Source organism: Mixophyes fleayi, chromosome 5 (assembly GCF_038048845.1).
Source record: "Mixophyes fleayi isolate aMixFle1 chromosome 5, aMixFle1.hap1, whole genome shotgun sequence".
Taxonomy (NCBI): Eukaryota; Metazoa; Chordata; class Amphibia; order Anura; family Limnodynastidae; genus Mixophyes; species Mixophyes fleayi.
The window spans coordinates 2304412-2322172 of NC_134406.1; the positions used below are offsets into that span (position 1 = coordinate 2304412).

The window sequence follows — 17761 nt, forward strand, 5'->3', positions numbered from 1 at the left end:
AGGAAGCGGAGCAGAGGTGAATTGAGAGAAATTAACACTGAAAGAGCGATTAGATAGGTAGGATGAGAACCAGGATAGGACAGTGCCTTCAAGACCTAGGGATTGTAGCGTTTGTATGAGGAGAGAGTGGTCAACAGTGTCAAATGCAGCAGAGAGATCCAGGAGAATTAGAAGAGAGTATTGGTTATTACCTTTTGCTGTGATCAAATCATTGACAACCTTGGTCAGCGCAGTCTCTGTGGAGTGTTGAGAGCGAAAGCCTGACTGAAGAGGATCCAATAGGTGGTTTGCTGTAAGAAAGTGTGTGAGGCGAGTGTAGGCAATTCTCTCGAGAAGCTTGGAAGGGGCACGGGAGCTGGGAGATGGGGTGGTAATTTGCGAGAGAGTTAGGGTCAGAATTCTGTTTTTTTTTAAATGGGAGTAATCACTGTGTGGTTGACTAGTGATGAAAAAATACCAGTAGAAAGAGGGAGATTACAGATTTTAGTTAGAGGGGGAATGAGCACAGGAGACAGGGACCTACTAATTTGTGAGGGAATGGGATCAAGAGGACAGGAGGTAGAGTAGGAAGATGAGAAGAGAGAAGAAATTTCTTCTTCTCTCATCTTATCTATTTTGTCCATGAAATAGGAAGCAAGATCCTGGGCACTGATGGTAGTTGGAGGATTTGGGTTGGGAGGATTGTAAAGATATTTAAATGTGTTAAAAAGGCGTTTGGGGTTAGAAGCCTGAGCATAGATGAGAGATTGGAGGCATGTCCTGAACATTTTACACCTCCTTGTACCATACTGACGCAATAGCGCGTTCTAGGCGCACGTGATCTATTGTGAAACTGAAAACATAGACAGTCCCTATGTCCCTTCATCAGTATTTTAGGAGAAAGGTTTTATTTATTGAAGAGGGGGATAGCGCACTATTTCTTCCTGAAAACTGTTGAAACTAAAAAACGTTTTGGTGTCCACATCCGTATTCCTTTGGTTTGCAGTGGGATAAAACACAAAAGGCAGAGTAATGTATAAAAGTTATAGCTTAATCAACACAGAAATCCTTAAATGGGATGGACAAAATTATCGGCACCTTTAAGAAGTAATTATAAATAATTAACTTTCAAGCAGGTGACTTTCCATCATCATCAGCTATTTACATAGCCCCAGCAATTCCGCAGCGCTGTACAGAGAACTCACATCAGTCCCTGCCCCATTGGAGCTTACAGTCTAAATTCCCTAATATACACACACACACACACACACACACACACACACACACAAACAGAGATACTAAGGTCAATTTAATAGCAGCCAATTAACCTACCAGTATGTTTTGGGGTGTGGGAGTAAACCAGAGCACTGGGAGGAAAACCACGCAAACACAGGGAGAACATACAAACTCCACACAGATAGAACCAGGGTTGGGAATTGAACCCCAGTGCTGGCAGAAGTGCTAACCACTAAGCCAATGTGCTGCCCTTGGAACTGCTCTCACCTCAGGTGAGCAGCAGGTGCCTGCAATATAAAAATCACTCATTAAACATTTTTGAATAGAGAAAAAGGACTCATTCTCCTGTATTGTGTCACTGTGTGTACTGCAATTATCATGGAGAAAAGATTGAATTGTCGTCGGAGGTCAGACAGAAGATTGTAGCTAAGCGTGGCCACAAGAGAAAACTTGATGGAAGGTCGCAGCTCAGGATTGTTTGAATGGTGAAGTCAACTCAATCAGCGGCCAAATAGATTCCAGCTGACACCAAAGACAGCGGCTTAAATTTGTAGCATCCATCGCCGACTCAATGAAAGGAGGTTACGTTATAGGAGAGACAGAAGAAAGCCCGGCTGGAGTTTGTCAGAACACAACACATCAGGACTTTCTGGGAAAATGTCCCGGGGACTGATGAGACCAAATTAGAGCTTCTTGGGAAAGTACATCACCCTTATGCTCACAGAAAGTACATTGAATAGTAACCTACAGTCAGACATGGAGAAGGCTCAATGATGGGGTAGCTGTGCTACATCTGACATTGGGGGGCCAAGGATTTTATCGTTACTACGGGAAGAAGTAACACTAATTTTCGCTTGCACCTCTATTTATAATTGAATCCCCCCGTGGGTGTCTTGAATCTTGAATGTGTGCATGGCATTAATTTGGAGAGCAATGTTCAGCCCAGTGTCAGAAAGCTGGGTCTCTGTCAAAGGTCATGGGTCTTCCAGCAGGACATGGACCCCAAACACGGGTAACAAACCTCCCAGGAATGGTTCAAGTGATGAAGAGTACAGATCTGAAGGTGAATCGTGTAAAAGCTGTTTAGTGTGTACACAGGAATCCCACCGGGAGAAACTCTGTATAGCGTGTGAGCAACCAATAGATCACCTGTGGAGACATCTGAATACAGCATTTGGGAGAAGTTGAGCAGTGTACACAAGACGAGTGGACCAAACAGCCGCTAGAGAGGCGCAGGAAGCTCATCCATGGCTATAGCCAGCGGCAGATTGCAGGTTGTGCTACCAAATATTAAGTCTATGGTGTCAGTAATTCTGTCAATGCCGTTTCTTTTCATTTTCTGATTTATAAGGATATACTTACAGAGGTACTAGGGTGGACTCTTGGGCAGTGTGCCTATTTAGGTTTAATCCGTCTCTTTGCCCAGCTGGACACAATTCTACTTTGTGGAGGTGTTTTCTGAGTGTCTGCAATTACCTTGAAGAGCATGTTCTCATCGTGTTTGCGTGGGTTTCCTCCGGGTGCTCCAGTTTCCTCCAACACTAGTAAAACATACTGGTAGGTTAATTGGCTGCTATCAAACTGACCCTAGTCTGTGTGTCTGTGTGTGTGTCTCTGTGTGTGTGTTAGGGAATTTAGACTGTAAGCTCCAATGGGGCAGGGACTGATGTGAGTGAGTTCTCTGTACAGCGCTGTGGAATCAGTGGCGCTATATAAATAAACGGTGATGATGATGAAGAGCGTAGGGATGACTATTCAGAAACATTGGTGTAAAACCACTGTGATTTCAGTGTTTATCCTGTATGCCTAATAAAGACCCAGAGGGTCTAATGCCATCTAAAGCAGGATCTCTGGGATGATATTCCCTTTCTCAAGGAGGTCATCCTACGTCTCGCTGGCTTCCAGCCCCTACAATTTTCTTTGCTTGAATGTAGGCAACTGACCTCCTCTGTGTGGAGGGCGGGTGAATCCCCTGATCCTTTCTATCAATACCTGGATAGTGAGAGCGAACACTCCCCCTAGTGGCCACCACACAGAACCCAGATGACCAGGTCTTGCATGGCGCATGGATATATACATTATAAAATACAGTATATACAGTATAATCATCAGCAGCAGCAGATATTTATATAGCGCCTCTAATAATATACAGTATAATCATCACCAGCATTTCAAACGGAAAAAGAAGATTAGTAAAAAGTTACAAACCGAAATTATCGACACAGACACCACAAAACAATGTCTGTGACACCGGCTGGATCCTATAATAAGTCTGAGATTGGTTATAATGTTTCTGTTATGATTCTCACACTGTTAAATGTCATCTATGTGCATCGTGGTGAATACAGAACCTAACATGACTATTGGTAGTATTATAATAATACAACTGTATTCATAGAGGCTAAGTGGTATAGTTACTAAACTGCCTATAGCAACCAATCAGATTCTAGTTATCATTTATTTCTTATATTCTACAAAATGTCAGTTAGAATCTGATTGGTTGCTATAGGCAACATCTCCACTTTTTCAAACCCGCAGTTTATTAAATATACCCTTAAATATGAATACTGTAAGTGGTACTATGCATTGTGTATCTGTAAATACAGAATAAGAGGTACTTGGAATTACATCCAGCTTAAGAAGAAAAGTAGTATTGTGCAGTTACCCTTAAACACAGGGTAATAACATATGACGGCGGTTCCCAAACTGTCACTGGGGTGTCGCGGGCCAGCCATAAAAAAAAAGAAAGAGCACATAAACTTACCAATCCGCCGGGCGCCAACAGCCTCCTCTCTCCCGCAGCTGTCACTGAATATCGACGTCAGTGACAGCTGCTGCGGGAGAGAGGAGGCTGCTGGGTCCCGGCGCCCGGCGGATTGGTAAGTTTATGTGCTCTTTCTTTTTTTTTATGGCTGGGAGAAGCGGAGGAGGACAGAGGGCAGCGGAGGAGGACAGAGGGAAGCGGAGGAGGACAGAGGGAAGCGGAGGAGGACAGCGGGAAGCGGAGGAGGACAGCGGGAAGCGGAGGAGGACAGAGGGAAGCGGAGGAGGACAGAGGGCAGCGGAGGAGGACAGCGGGAAGCGGAGGAGGACAGAGGGATGCGGAGGAGGGCAGCAGAGGGGGACAGCGGGCAGCGGAGGAGGACAGCGGCCAGCGGAGGAGGACAGAGGGAAGTGGAGGAGGACAGAGGGCAGCGGAGGAGGACAGCGGGAAGAGGAGGAGGACAGAGGGAAGCGGAGGAGGACAGAGGGCAGCGGAGGAGGACAGAGGGAAGCGGAGGAGGACAGAGGGCAGCGGAGGAGGACAGAGGGAAGCGGAGGAGGACAGAGGGCAGCGGAGGAGGACAGAGGGCAGCGGAGGAGGACAGAGGGAAGCGGAGGAGGACAGAGGGCAGTGGAGGAGGGCAGCAGAGGAGGACAGCGGGCAGCGGAGGAGGACAGCGGCCAGCGGAGGAGGACAGAGGGAAGCGGAGGAGGACAGAGGGCAGCGGAGGAGGACAGAGGGAAGCGGAGGAGGACAGAGGGCAGCGGAGGAGGACAGAGGGAAGCGGAGGAGGACAGAGGGCAGCGGAGGAGGACAGAGGGAAGCGGAGGAGGACAGAGGGAAGCGGAGGAGGACAGCGGGCAGCGGAGGAGGACAGAGGGAAGCGGAGGAGGACAGAGGGAAGTGGAGGAGGACAGAGGGAAGCGGAGAAGGACAGAGGGCAGCGGAGGAGGACAGAGGGAAGCGGAGGAAGACAGCGGGCAGCGGAGGAGGACAGAGGGAAGTGGAGGAGGACAGAGGGCAGCGGAGGAGGACAGAGGGAAGCGGAGGAGGACAGAGGGAAGCGGAGGAGGACAGCGGGCAGCGGAGGAGGACAGAGGGAAGTGGAGGAGGACAGAGGGAAGTGGAGGAGGACAGAGGGAAGCGGAGGAGGACAGAGGGCAGCGGAGGAGGACAGAGGGCAGCAGAGGAGGACAGAGGGAAGCGGAGGAGGACAGAGGGCAGCGGAGGAGGACAGAGGGAAGCGGAGGAGGACAGAGGGAAGCGGAGGAGGACAGCGGGCAGCGGAGGAGGACAGAGGGAAGCGGAGGAGGACAGAGGGAAGCGGAGGAGGACAGCGGGAAGCGGAGGAGGACAGAGGGCAGCGGAGGAGGACAGAGGGCAGCGGAGGAGGACAGCGAGCAGCGGAGGAGGACAGAGGGCAGCGGAGGAGGACAGCGAGCAGCGGAGGAGGACAGAGGGAAGTGGAGGAGGACAGAGGGAAGCGGAGGAGGACAACGGGCAGCGGAGGAGGACATAGGGGAGCGGAGGAGGACAGAGGGCAGAGGAGGACAGCGGGAAGCAGAGGAGGACAGCGGGAAGCAGAGGAGGACAGAGGGCATCAGAGGAGGACAGAGGGCAGCGGAGGAGGACAGAGGGCAGCGGAGGAGGACAGAGGGCAGCAGAGTGACAGAGGGCAGCAGAGTGACAGAGGGCTGCAGAGGGGGGCAGCGTGACAGAGGGCTGCAGAGGGCAGAGGGGGCAGAGTGCCTGGATGCAGAGGGGGCAGTGTGACAGAGGGCAGAGGAGGGGGACAGAGGGCAGAGGAGGGGGACAGAGGGCAGAGGAGGGGGACAGCATGACAGAGGGCAGAGGAGGAGGACAGCGTGACAGAGGAGGGGGACAGCGTGACAGATGGCAGAGAGAGGGGACAGCGTGAGAGATGGCAGAGGGGGCAGCGTCAGAGGGGGCAGCATGAGAGGGGGCAGAGTGACTGGATGCAGAGGGGGCAGTGTGTCTGGATGTAGAGGGGGCATTTTTGCATACAACAAAATAAGTATTTCTGTCCTGACCTAAATACTTATTACATTTTTTTGACCCAACTACTTCTAAAACAGGACTGCTCAGTAATTATTTTGGAGGGGTGCCTTGAAAAAATTTGGAGACTCTAAGGGTGCCGTGAACTGCAAAAGTTTGGGAACCACTGACATATGAGTATTGTAACTAATAATGACAACAGTAATCCCATACTTAGCAGTTACAGATGCTAGAAAGAATAGGAATTACAGCATCCAGTGAGGGATTATCTGGGTAATTCAAGCAATTGATGTTTTACTTTTCTTGTACTGTGTATTCCAGATTGGCAGCGATCTCAGTGCCAGTGACAGGGGGCAGAGTTCTGTCAGTCACACAGCGGGTGAGTTCTGTGTAACAAGCTGCTAACAAGGAATGTTACAGGAATAATTATATTTCACTTTGCTCTTAAAGGGCTTGTCCACCTTCAGATGACTTAAAGTCATACTTGCCGACTTTCTCCCATTGCTTTCCGGGAGATTCAGTGGAGGAGGTGGGCGTGCGGGGGGCGGGGCTCCAAAATCGCGTCATTTTGGACCCGCCCCCCGTGACGCAATGACGCAAACGCGTCATTTTACAGTCAGGGGCGGGGCCAAATGCCGCGATTCCCGGAGAATCGCGGTATTGTGGCCCTATTTCTGTAAATGCGGGATTTTGCCATACTCCTCCGGGAGTCCGGGAGACTCCCCCAAAATGCGGGAGTCTCCCGGACATTCCGGGAGAGTTGGCAAGTATGCTTAAAGTCAGGGAGGGCTGGGCAGGGGGGCAGCGCCCCCCCGGGTCGTTCAGTCTTACTGCTATTAGGGCCGGGGGGATAGGCAGGCCGGCCGGCCGCCCCCCGAATACAATATCGCCTGTTTTCACCGGCAGCCGCATCTCATGACACGCGATGCGGCCGGCTGTGCACCCCCTGGGCTGACATCTCCCAGCCCGTGCTCTCCTTTTACTTTGTACATTTTTTTTATCTAATTTTTATCAGTAGCTTTCAGCCATTTCAATATATCATCAGGCTGAGATTACTTTCATCGCTCGGGGTTAGGAACAAAAAACCTTCAAGGGTTAATACTAGAACAATAAATATACAAAAAACCTATCCCTGTGAATAATGGGCCTGATACTGTTGAACTTACACTCACTGGAACGTGGCCACAAGAGACAACTTAATAGAAGGTCGCAGCTCAGGATTGTTTGAATGGTGAAGTCAACTCAATCAGAGGCCAAATAGATTCCAGCATCAACATCACATAAAATACTTTCTTTAAATACAGTAAATAAATCCAACATCTTGCTTACAGTTTACCAAAATAACAAACATAAATCTTGTGGAATGAATTATGTATGTTTATTAATTAAAATGTAATTGAATGCTAGTAAAATAAGACTGATGACATCATGAACTGATATAAGCTGTTTATAATTGTGATTCCCTTTCAGACATTGATGAATGTGCTGCTCTGGAGCCCCCTTGTGGATTGTACTCTAACTGCACCAACACTATTGGCTCCTTCATTTGTCGCTGTCTTCGAGGTTTCCTAAAAGGAGCAAACAGTTGTGAGGGTGAGGAGCGCTGACCTCTTTCATTACAGTATAATCTGCCCCTACCCTGCCAGACCACATACTGAAATACCCCCACCCTCTATTACTTCACACACAAAGAACCTCCTTGGAGAGGGGGACACGTATAGGACACAGGGAGGGGATGGGGCCACGTACAGGACATAGGGGGGGGAGGGAGACACGTGTAGGACACAGGGAGGGGAGGGGGACACGTATAGGACACAGGGAGGGGAGGGGAACACGTTTAGGACACAGGGAGGGAGACACGTATAGGACACAGGGAGGGAGACACGTATAGGACACAGGGAGGGGAGGGAGACACGTATAGGACACAGGGAGGGGAGGGAGACACGTATAGGACACAGGGAGGGGAGGGGGACACGTATAGGACACAGGGAGGGGGACACGTATAGGCCACAGGGAGGGAGACACGTATAGGACACAGGGAGGGGAGGGAGACACGTATAGGACACAGGGAGGGGGACACGTATAGGACACCGGGAGGGGAGGGGGACACGTATAGGACACAGGGAGGGGGACACGTATAGGACACAGGGAGGGGGACACGTATAGGACACAGGGAGGGGGACACGTATTTACTACACAGGGAGGAGAGGGGACACGTATAGGACACAAGGAGGGGGACATGTATAGGACACAGGGAGGGGATGGGGACACGTATAGGATACAGGGAGGGGTACACGTATAGGACACAGGGAGGGGAGGGGACACGTATAGGACACAGGGAGGGGGACATGTATAGGACACAGGGAGGGGATGGGGACACGTATAGGATACAGGGAGGGGTACACGTATAGGACACAGGGAGGGGAGGGGACACTTATAGGACACAGGGAGGGGGACACGTATAGGACACAGGAAGGGGAGGGGGACACGTATAGGACGCAGGGAGGGGAGGGGGACACGTATAGGACACAGGGAGAGGGACACGTATAGGACAACGGGAGGGGAGGGGACACGTATAGGACACAAGGAGGGGGACACGTATAGGACACAGGGAGGGGGACATGTATAGGACACAGGGAGGGGGACACGTATAGGACACAGGGAGGGGAGGGGACACTTATAGGACACAGGGAGGGGGACACATATAGGACACAGGAAGGGGAGGGGGACACGTATAGGACGCAGGGAGGGGAGGGGGACACGTATAGGACACAGGGAGGGGGACACGTATAGGACAACGGGAGGGGAGGGGACACGTATAGGACACAAGGAGGGGGACACGTATAGGACACAGGGAGGGGGACATATATAGGACACAGGGAGGGGATGGGGACACGTATAGGACACAGGGAGGGGGACACATATAGGACACAGGGAGGGGAGGGGACACGTATAGGACACAGGGAGGGGAGGGGACACGTATAGGACACAGGGATGGAGACACATATAGGACACAGGGAGGGTATGGGGACACGTATAGGACACAGGGAGGGGACACGTATAGGACACAGGGAGGGGAGGGGACACGTATAGGACACAGGGAGGAGGACACGTATAGGACACAGGGAGGGGGACACGTATAGGACACAGGGAGGGGACATGTATAGGACACAGGAAGGGGAGGGGGACACGTATAGGACACAGGGAGGGGAGGGGGACACGTATAGGACACAGGGAGGGGGACACGTATACGACACAGGGAGGGGAGGGGACACGTATAGGACACAGTGAGGGTATGGGGACATGTATAGGACACAGGGAGGGGGACACGTATAGGACACAGGGAGGGGACACGTATAGGACACAGGAAGGGGATACGTATAGGACACAGGGAGGGGGACACGTATAGGACACAGGGAGGGGAGGAGGACACGTATAGGACACAGGGAGGGGGACACGTATAGGACACAGGGAGGGGAGGGGACACGTATAGGACAAAGGGAGGGTATGGGGACACGTATAGGACACAGGGAGGGGAGGGGACACGTACAGGACACAGGGAGGGGAGGGGGACACGTATAGGACACAGGGAGGGGAGGGGGACACGTATAGGACACAGGGAGGGTATGGGGACATGTATAGGACACAGGGAGGGGGACACGTATAGGACACAGGGAGGGGACACGTATAGGACACAGGGAGGGGAGGGGACACATACAGGACACAGGGAGGGGAGGGGGACACGTATAGGACACAGGGAGGGGAGGGGGACACGTATGGGACACAGGGAGGGTATGGGGACATGTATAGGACACAGGGAGGGGGACACGTATAGGACACAGGGAAGGGACACGTATAGGTCACAGGGAGGGAAGGGGACACGTACAGGACACAGGGAGGGGAGGGGGACATGTATAGGACACAGGGAGGGGAGGGGGAAACGTATAGGACACAGGGAGGGGGACACATATAGGGCACAGGGAGGGATGGGGACACGTATAGGACACAGGGAGGGGAGGGGACATGTATAGGACACAGGGAGGGGGACACGTATAGGACACAGGGAGGTAGAGGGACATGTATAGGACACAGGAAGGGGAGGGAGACACGTATAGGACACAGGGAGGGGAGGGGACATGTATAGGACACAGGGGGGAGGGGACACGTATAGGACACAGGGAGGGGGACACGTATAGGACACAGGGAGGGGACACGTATAGGACACAGGGAGGGGAGGGGACACGTACAGGACACAGGGAGGGGAGGGGGACACGTATAGGACACAGTGAGGGGGACACGTATAGGACACAGGGAGGGATGGGGACACGTATAGGACACAGGAAGGGGAGGGAGACACGTATAGGACACAGGGAGGGCAGGGGACACGTACAGGACACAGGGAGGGGAGGGGACACGTATAGGACACAGGGAGGGGGACACGTATAGGACACAGGGAAGGAGAGGGACACGTATAGGACACAGGAAGGGGAGGGAGACACGTATAGGACACAGGGAGGGGAGGGGACACGTATAGGACACAGGGGGGGAGGAGGACACGTATAGGACACAGGGAGGGGGATACATATAGGACAGAGGGAGGGGGACACGTATAGGACACAGGGAGGGGAGGGGGACACGTACAGGACACAGGGAGGGGTGGGGACACGGATAAGGACACAGGGAGGGGAGGGGACACGGATAAGGACAGAGCAATACCTTATTATTCCTCTTCTATCAGACATGGATGAATGCCAGGTGGCGGAGGTGATTGGGCTCCAGGCCTGCCCCCCGCACTCCACCTGCCAGAACACGGTCGGGTCCTTCAGCTGCGCCTGTGATGAGGGCTTTGTTTTTGGGCTGAATGGCAAACAATGTGTCGGTGAGTACCAGAGAGCTTGGCACTGACATGATAGGTCGGTATGATTTAGATGATCCAAATTCAGTATGGCTGACTGATAAATAAGTAACATTCCAACACCAGCCTTTCAGACAACGGGGCTCATTTCAGCTTCGAACTTATGTAGGAAAAGAGCCTCCTAGAAAAGAGCAGATTTAGGCACATGTTCAGTTGATGTGTGTATTGCATTTGTACAAGGCGTTCATCGGGAGTAACAAATGTGTATAGTGAATAACGCAAAGATAACACAGAGATATTGCAATTATAATGCAGAGGTATCGCAGAGATATAGCAAATATAGCACAGATATAACGCAGTGTTAGCTGTAGATGATACAGTCACATTACCTTAGTCGTACACAATATAATAATGTAATGAACAGTTGTCTGGACAGTTATTAATAAATGCACATGTAGCATATTCAATATAAAATGTTATTAAATACAAATACAAATTAAATTAGATACAAAATTTGTTTGTTTTCCCCTTTAAAAATCCAATTGGAATCTTCCTTCCTGGAGTAGTCCAAACGGAAATGTCAATTAAGTAATGTGAATAACTGGCTATGGCCTTATATACTGCAGCTGCATCGCTAATAATATAAGTACTATCAGCTGGAGGGGTCAATAGTCCATCAGCCAATCTGACAGCTCCTAATGATAATGGGATTTGTCTCTGATTGGTTATAATATGACTAGTTCAGTGTTGCTATGGACCATATCTCATGGCTGCTATGACTGTTGTAGTAGATGAGAAGTTGGGGTAATTTGGAGATACATTTGTCTGGTTTATATAAAGGAATGGGGGGAGATGTCATTACATAATAGTGTGATTGATATGAGTAACATGGACCTGTAACATGTTTCCCGAACAGATGTTGACGAGTGTGCGTTTGAAGAGAAATGTCGCCGTGAGTTGGGGAACATGTGTATGAACACGGAGGGGAGTTATCGCTGCAGTTGTCAGTCAGGATTTCAGGAATCGGGACTTTCCTGCTTCGGTAAGTGACCCTCAGGACAAGAAACGGGTTAGTCACCTATTATACTTATCCACTAGTTCGGCCTTGGTCGTCTGTTGAGTGCGTCTGTTATGTCATGGCAGAGGTAGCGCAATGTTGGGGAGAAAACTGGATTTAGCCACAGAACGGAAATGACAACAGGGATTGTTCTGTTTGATGGGCAGATTGTGAGTGGGTATTTGTGGGCACAGGATAGTTGACTGAAGAGTTTTGCACCACGCAATTGGCCTTGTGTTTCTTTCACTGTGGGTTGGAGGTGACCTAAACTGAACTGGCCACTTGGTTTACTAATTTCCCACATGAGTAGTTCATAGAAATTGAGGATCGGTGGATGAGGGCATAACATTGTGTACACATTGGGGAGCTCTGTGCAAGCGCTGTACCCCACATGTCATCTGCCCCCCAGGAACCTGTACTTCTCTCTGATGAGCCACAACCTACAGTAACAAAGCATCACTTGGAGAGTCACCCTTCAATCCATTCACAAACTTCACATAACTCAGAACTGTACCAGCAAAAGTTACCCAGTCGTTACCACATAAAGCTCTGGATGGTCCTGTGCGTCACTGTGTGGCCATAATCTCCTAGAACAGATTTGGAAGGTTTTACCCTGGAAATGTTTAAGCTGTTCCATATAAAACCATTTAATATGTGTGACAGAGCTCTGTCAGGGGAGATCTGAGAGAGTAACTTTGTGTTTTTAGGGATTTGGTGTTGTCTGCAGTGTAGTAACTGTTTGTTATAACGAAACTGATCATTGTTACCGCTGATCTATATAAAACTTGTTTAAGAAAATGTAGTAAACTGCAGTAAATGAAGAAACAGGTTTATATCCAATACGTCCATCCATGAAAGTCATGGGACCCATATTACCTCCTTCTCCACATAGACAGGTGATCCGTACATTGTGTAAACTCGCACTGACATCGCAGAGCATCTGATGAAATACGTCCGACTTTTCTTGTTTCCCCAGATGTAGACGAGTGTGAGGACAATCCTTCCATCTGTTCCGGCATCGGCGTCTGTGAGAACGTGGTAGGGAGCTACCGATGTCGCTGTCGCGCTGGTTTTCGTGGCAATGGATCGTATTGTGAAGGTGGATAATATAGCAGATAGTATGGACACAAGCATCATTAAATGGCTGCAGTATGCGGATATTCTTTAGTGGAAATACAGACACGGGCCTTATCCATCAATGTACGATACCGAGCTCAATGTGTGTTTGTTTTAAAATGCACGTAAATCGGCTCCGCGCACTCCTGAATTCATCAAGGAACCCTCTAGATACGTGCGCTGATGAATCCGGGTGTAGATCTGCTCTGCTCTACGAGACGCTGCAGGATACGTCCAATACCGATGTGGAATATGAATTTGTAAAAGAATGCACAGAAAAATTAGAATTAATGTCGCCTGTTAATAATATAAGCATTAATGATAAAACAGTAATGTTTTTTTTAAAAAGGTGTTTTCCCCCATGAAATACATTTATTAGGATGTTGTTAAAGTCTACTGAACATAGAATACATTTTACAGTTGCTCCTATTTGCAAACACACGTCATAGCATGCATAAGAGACTGTCACCACTAGTACTCAGGATTTAGACTAGCCCTGTAGCTGGAGCAAGAGATATGGCAGAAAAACAAGTAACTTTGCAATATCCGGAGCTGGATTCGGATGTGGCTGCGTGCGATTGTGTTTGGCACGCCCTTACTGTAAATTGACTACGGCAAAACGCCCTTTCCCTGTTCACACCCCAAAATCATAGGCTGTAGCCTTTGTGCTCAGAGACGGAGGGGACAGAGCTGCGCTTACTGGCATGTGCTCTGGTTCTGGGTATGAGCAGAGTGACCTAGCACACAATACGCTCAAAATCAGCAGATACGTGACTTGATGAATCAGGCCCAATGTGTTTTGTGAAAGAGAGATGTGAGGATGAATAACAGGTAATACCTTTACTAACTAACTAACCGTATGGGAAATCATTCCCTCTCCATCTTACGTACCCCCCGGTAAGTTATTAAAGGTGTCACATTTTAGTAATTCTTTTATTTCAATTAGTACTTGACCCTCACATACAATTTTTAGAAAACACCCCTTTGAGAGGTGCCAGGTCCCTGCCACCTCAGTCACTCTATACCTAGATACCCGTCTGGTCTGTATAGAGAATGATTGGAAGCTATAGAGGTCCCTGTCACACACTTATTGAGTTTTCTCTATATTTGGGGTGCGGAGAGCGTCAATTTTCGTGGCCTAAACAAGAGGCGTTGTCCTGTGTGTTCTTTGCCCGTTCAGTGAGTAGTGTGTTTAGTGTATAATTATGTGCTCTTTCTACAGATGAGAACGAGTGCACTTCTGGTAGACATGGCTGTGACACCAACGCCCGATGTGGCAATGTTATTGGCTCCTATTTCTGCCAATGCTACCAGGGATTCAACGGAGATGGTTACAGCTGCTTTGGTGAGAAAGTGTCAATAGCACAGATCGCACTATCTATCTTTCATATATCTCATTGCTGCTCTCCATCATATTCCACTATTCTTTCCTCAGATATTATCTCAACTGTCCTCAGTCTTCTCCCACTACCAAATCTCAGATATCCCATCAGTCATCCTCTGTTATCCATCCTCAATCATCCTTCAATATCCATCTCAGATATCCCTTTTGTCATCAGTCATCTTCCACTATTCATACCACAAATTCCACCATTTCTCTATCATCTTACACATCCAATCTGTCCACAATCCCATCCCTCTATCCATTCTCAATCATCTTTCACTATCCATTCCCAATCATTTCCCTCTATCCATTTTCAATCATCTACCTTTATCCATTCTCAATCCTCTTCCGCTACTCATCTCAAAATCATCCTCTGTTATCCATCCTCAATCATCCTTCAATATCCATCTCAGATATCCCATCTGTCATCAATCATCTTCCACTATTCATACCACAAATTCTACCATTTCTCTATCATCTTACACATCCAATCTGTCCACAATCCCATCCCTCTATCCATTCTCAATCATCTTCCACTAGCCATTTTCAATCAAATTGCATTATTCAATCCCCAAATCCCACCTGTCCAAAATCATCTCTCTATATAGATTCTCAATCTTATTTCACTACTCATCCTCTGTTATCTATCCTCAATCATCCAATTATCTTCAAATATGCATCCCACAGACCTCAGCTATTGTTAAACACCCCCATTCATCCCACAGATCTCACCTGTGCTCAGACTAGTAGCATTTATATTATAAGATTGTTTGTAGTAATGTGTTTAAATGTATGTAACTGTAGGTTTTACACACAGTACAGTGTAATTTAAATAAATGTCAGTAAATCAATCACCACTGATAGGCATGAGAGCAGTCTGTCTGAGACCCAAACTGTAAATTATACGGCCAAAGAAAGCCTCATCTTCAGCCATCCATCTTACAGATCCAATCCTCAATCACTATCCATTTCACATACCCAACCTCTCCACAACCATCTGCCACTATGCAGCCCAAATCATCTCCCACTATCCATCTCAGAGATCCTTCCTGTCCACAGTCATCTACCATTATAATTACCAAAGCTCCTATTTTTGCTCAATCAGGTTACACAATCCATCCTACAGATCTAGCTTGTTCTCAGCTGTCTTCTACTATCCATCCCATAGATCCCACCTTTCCTCAATCCCGCCTCCACTATCCACCTTACAGATCCCACCTGTTCATAGATGTCTTCTGCTATCCATCTCACGGATCTCATCTGTTCTCAATCCCTTCCCACTATCCACACTAGAGATCCCTCATCTTCTCAATCATCTTACATTGTCCATCCCACAGATCCTACCTGTCCTCAATTAACTCCCATTTATAGATCTCAAGGATCACATCTGACATCTTTAACATGTTCTTGATCACCTGTCATTTTCCTTTGCACAGATATTGTTGATCCTGTTCTGCAGAATTCTGTGGACTCATTTTTTGAATCCGGTATTTTCTTTTTTGTATCAGATATTGATGAATGTTCTGTGGATAATGGGAATTGTGAACAGCTCTGTGTGAACCTAGCTGGCAGTTTCCAGTGCCAATGTCGCCAGGGGTACCAACTGCTGGAAAATAGCAAGAACTGTACAGGTAACTGCAGAGCCCGGGGCCGATACATTCAGCTTCTTACTCATTTTTATTTAATTGCCTTTTTTATATATGAAACCCAATGTATATTTTAATTTACTTGATTATTTGACGTCTTTCTGATTTGTTGTGGACAGTCTTATGGCAGGATGTTATATATCTCCACTTGGAAGTCCTGTCATTATAATCATCACCATTGATCAGTGACACAGCAATGTTGGTCAGAGGGCTGTTGTCTTGTGTTAACTGTGTAAAGGGTTTTAATAGGGTAACCTAGGGAGATTAAGAGATTGGCTGAAAAGTTTGATAAGCTTGTCTGAAGAGTGGTTTTCAGAGAACGCTTGAAGGATTGAAGTCTTATTGTGCGAAGGACGGAATTCCACAAAGTTCTATAACATTATTATCACTGATCTTCTATTAGATATCGATGAGTGTCAGACTGAGGATGCGAAGTGTCACCAGATTTGCAGGAACACGGAGGGCTCATATGAGTGTTTGTGTCGGACGGGGTTTCAGTTACATGTGGATCTCCGCCAGTGTGTGGGTAAGACTGAACCTCGTTACCAAACCCCCAATGTACTGAATCCCACCCAGATCTGATTGTACTGTGACCTATAGCTCTGGTGTAGGAATTACAAATATTCATCATTTATAGTATCCCTAGACAATGAATCCTCATGTTATTCGCAGGAGAGGGCTGGTAACTCTTTGCAGTGGGAAGTAGAGATGCTCAAAACTTTCAAACTGGTTGGAAAGTCAATCAAATGTTCCCGGTTTAACAGCCAGGAACATGTTTGTGGTATAATAGGCAACTGACCCCAATTCTCATTTGTGGTTTGAAATTTGCACCTTGCATTCGACATTTACAGTTTGCATTTGAGGTTAGCAGTTCATGTTTCCAGTTATGTTGGAAGCGGTGGTAGTCATTGGTGCGAAGAAGATATTAGCGAATTCAGTAACTGCGACAAAAGAAAGCCGATTGCTTTAATTTACACAAGTAGGAAATAGCGACACGCTGGATCTATAATGTTTTTTACGAAGGGTTTAACATTATAGAGCCGGCGGGTCCTCACATTGCCCCCTTAATACTAGCAATGCAACTGTCGCTAGTTGAAATTATGTAGCTGTTAGTGACAGCATGTTGTACAGTGGGGGTTAATAGTAGAGATGCTCAAGCTCAGTTCCCCGAGAACCGAACACACCCGAACTCAGCAGATCCGAGTACCGAGCCGAGCCGGCTCGGTACTTTTGCGAGCCCTTGGAATTGAAAATGAGGCATAAACATCATTGTTACGTCGTCAGATCTCGCGAGTTTTGAATTCTATAAATACCGCCCTCCACGGCAATCCAGCGCCATTTCACAGACGGACACAGAAGGAGTAGCACAGTTCTTGGCAGTCTCTCTACTGCAGTTGGGCAGCATCATAGCTAGAAAAGAAAGAGGAGGGGTAGCAGTGTTCTTCAAAGTCTCCAGTGACATTCAGGAGAGCTCCATTGCTAATTGTCATTGCTGAAATAGAAGTAATAGGGCTGACAGTCTTGGTCCAAATCTGCAGTCACAATTTACGGTGTTATCTAGCTAACACACCAACGGGGCAGCTCCAATGCTCCATTGCTAATTGTCATTGCTAAAATAGAAATAATAGGGCTGTCAGTGTTCTTCAAAATCTGCAGTTACGTTGTACTGTGCCATATCTCAACCAGAAATAGGAGAGGTGTTAGTGTT

At 48.2% G+C, this 17761-nt stretch overlaps 1 protein-coding gene across 1 annotated transcript in view; it reads left to right on the top strand.

Annotated features, from left to right (window-relative positions):
- Positions 1–17761, top strand: part of LOC142158011 (uncharacterized) — a 43850-nt gene that overhangs the window by 3063 nt on the left and 23026 nt on the right. Inside the window, exons 3-10 of the mRNA XM_075211578.1 lie at positions 6317–6374; positions 7466–7588; positions 10734–10874; positions 11767–11892; positions 12884–13006; positions 14246–14368; positions 15916–16038; positions 16457–16579. Coding sequence (XP_075067679.1) covers positions 6317–6374; positions 7466–7588; positions 10734–10874; positions 11767–11892; positions 12884–13006; positions 14246–14368; positions 15916–16038; positions 16457–16579 — 940 coding nt within the window. The remainder of the gene's footprint in view (positions 1–6316; positions 6375–7465; positions 7589–10733; positions 10875–11766; positions 11893–12883; positions 13007–14245; positions 14369–15915; positions 16039–16456; positions 16580–17761) is intronic.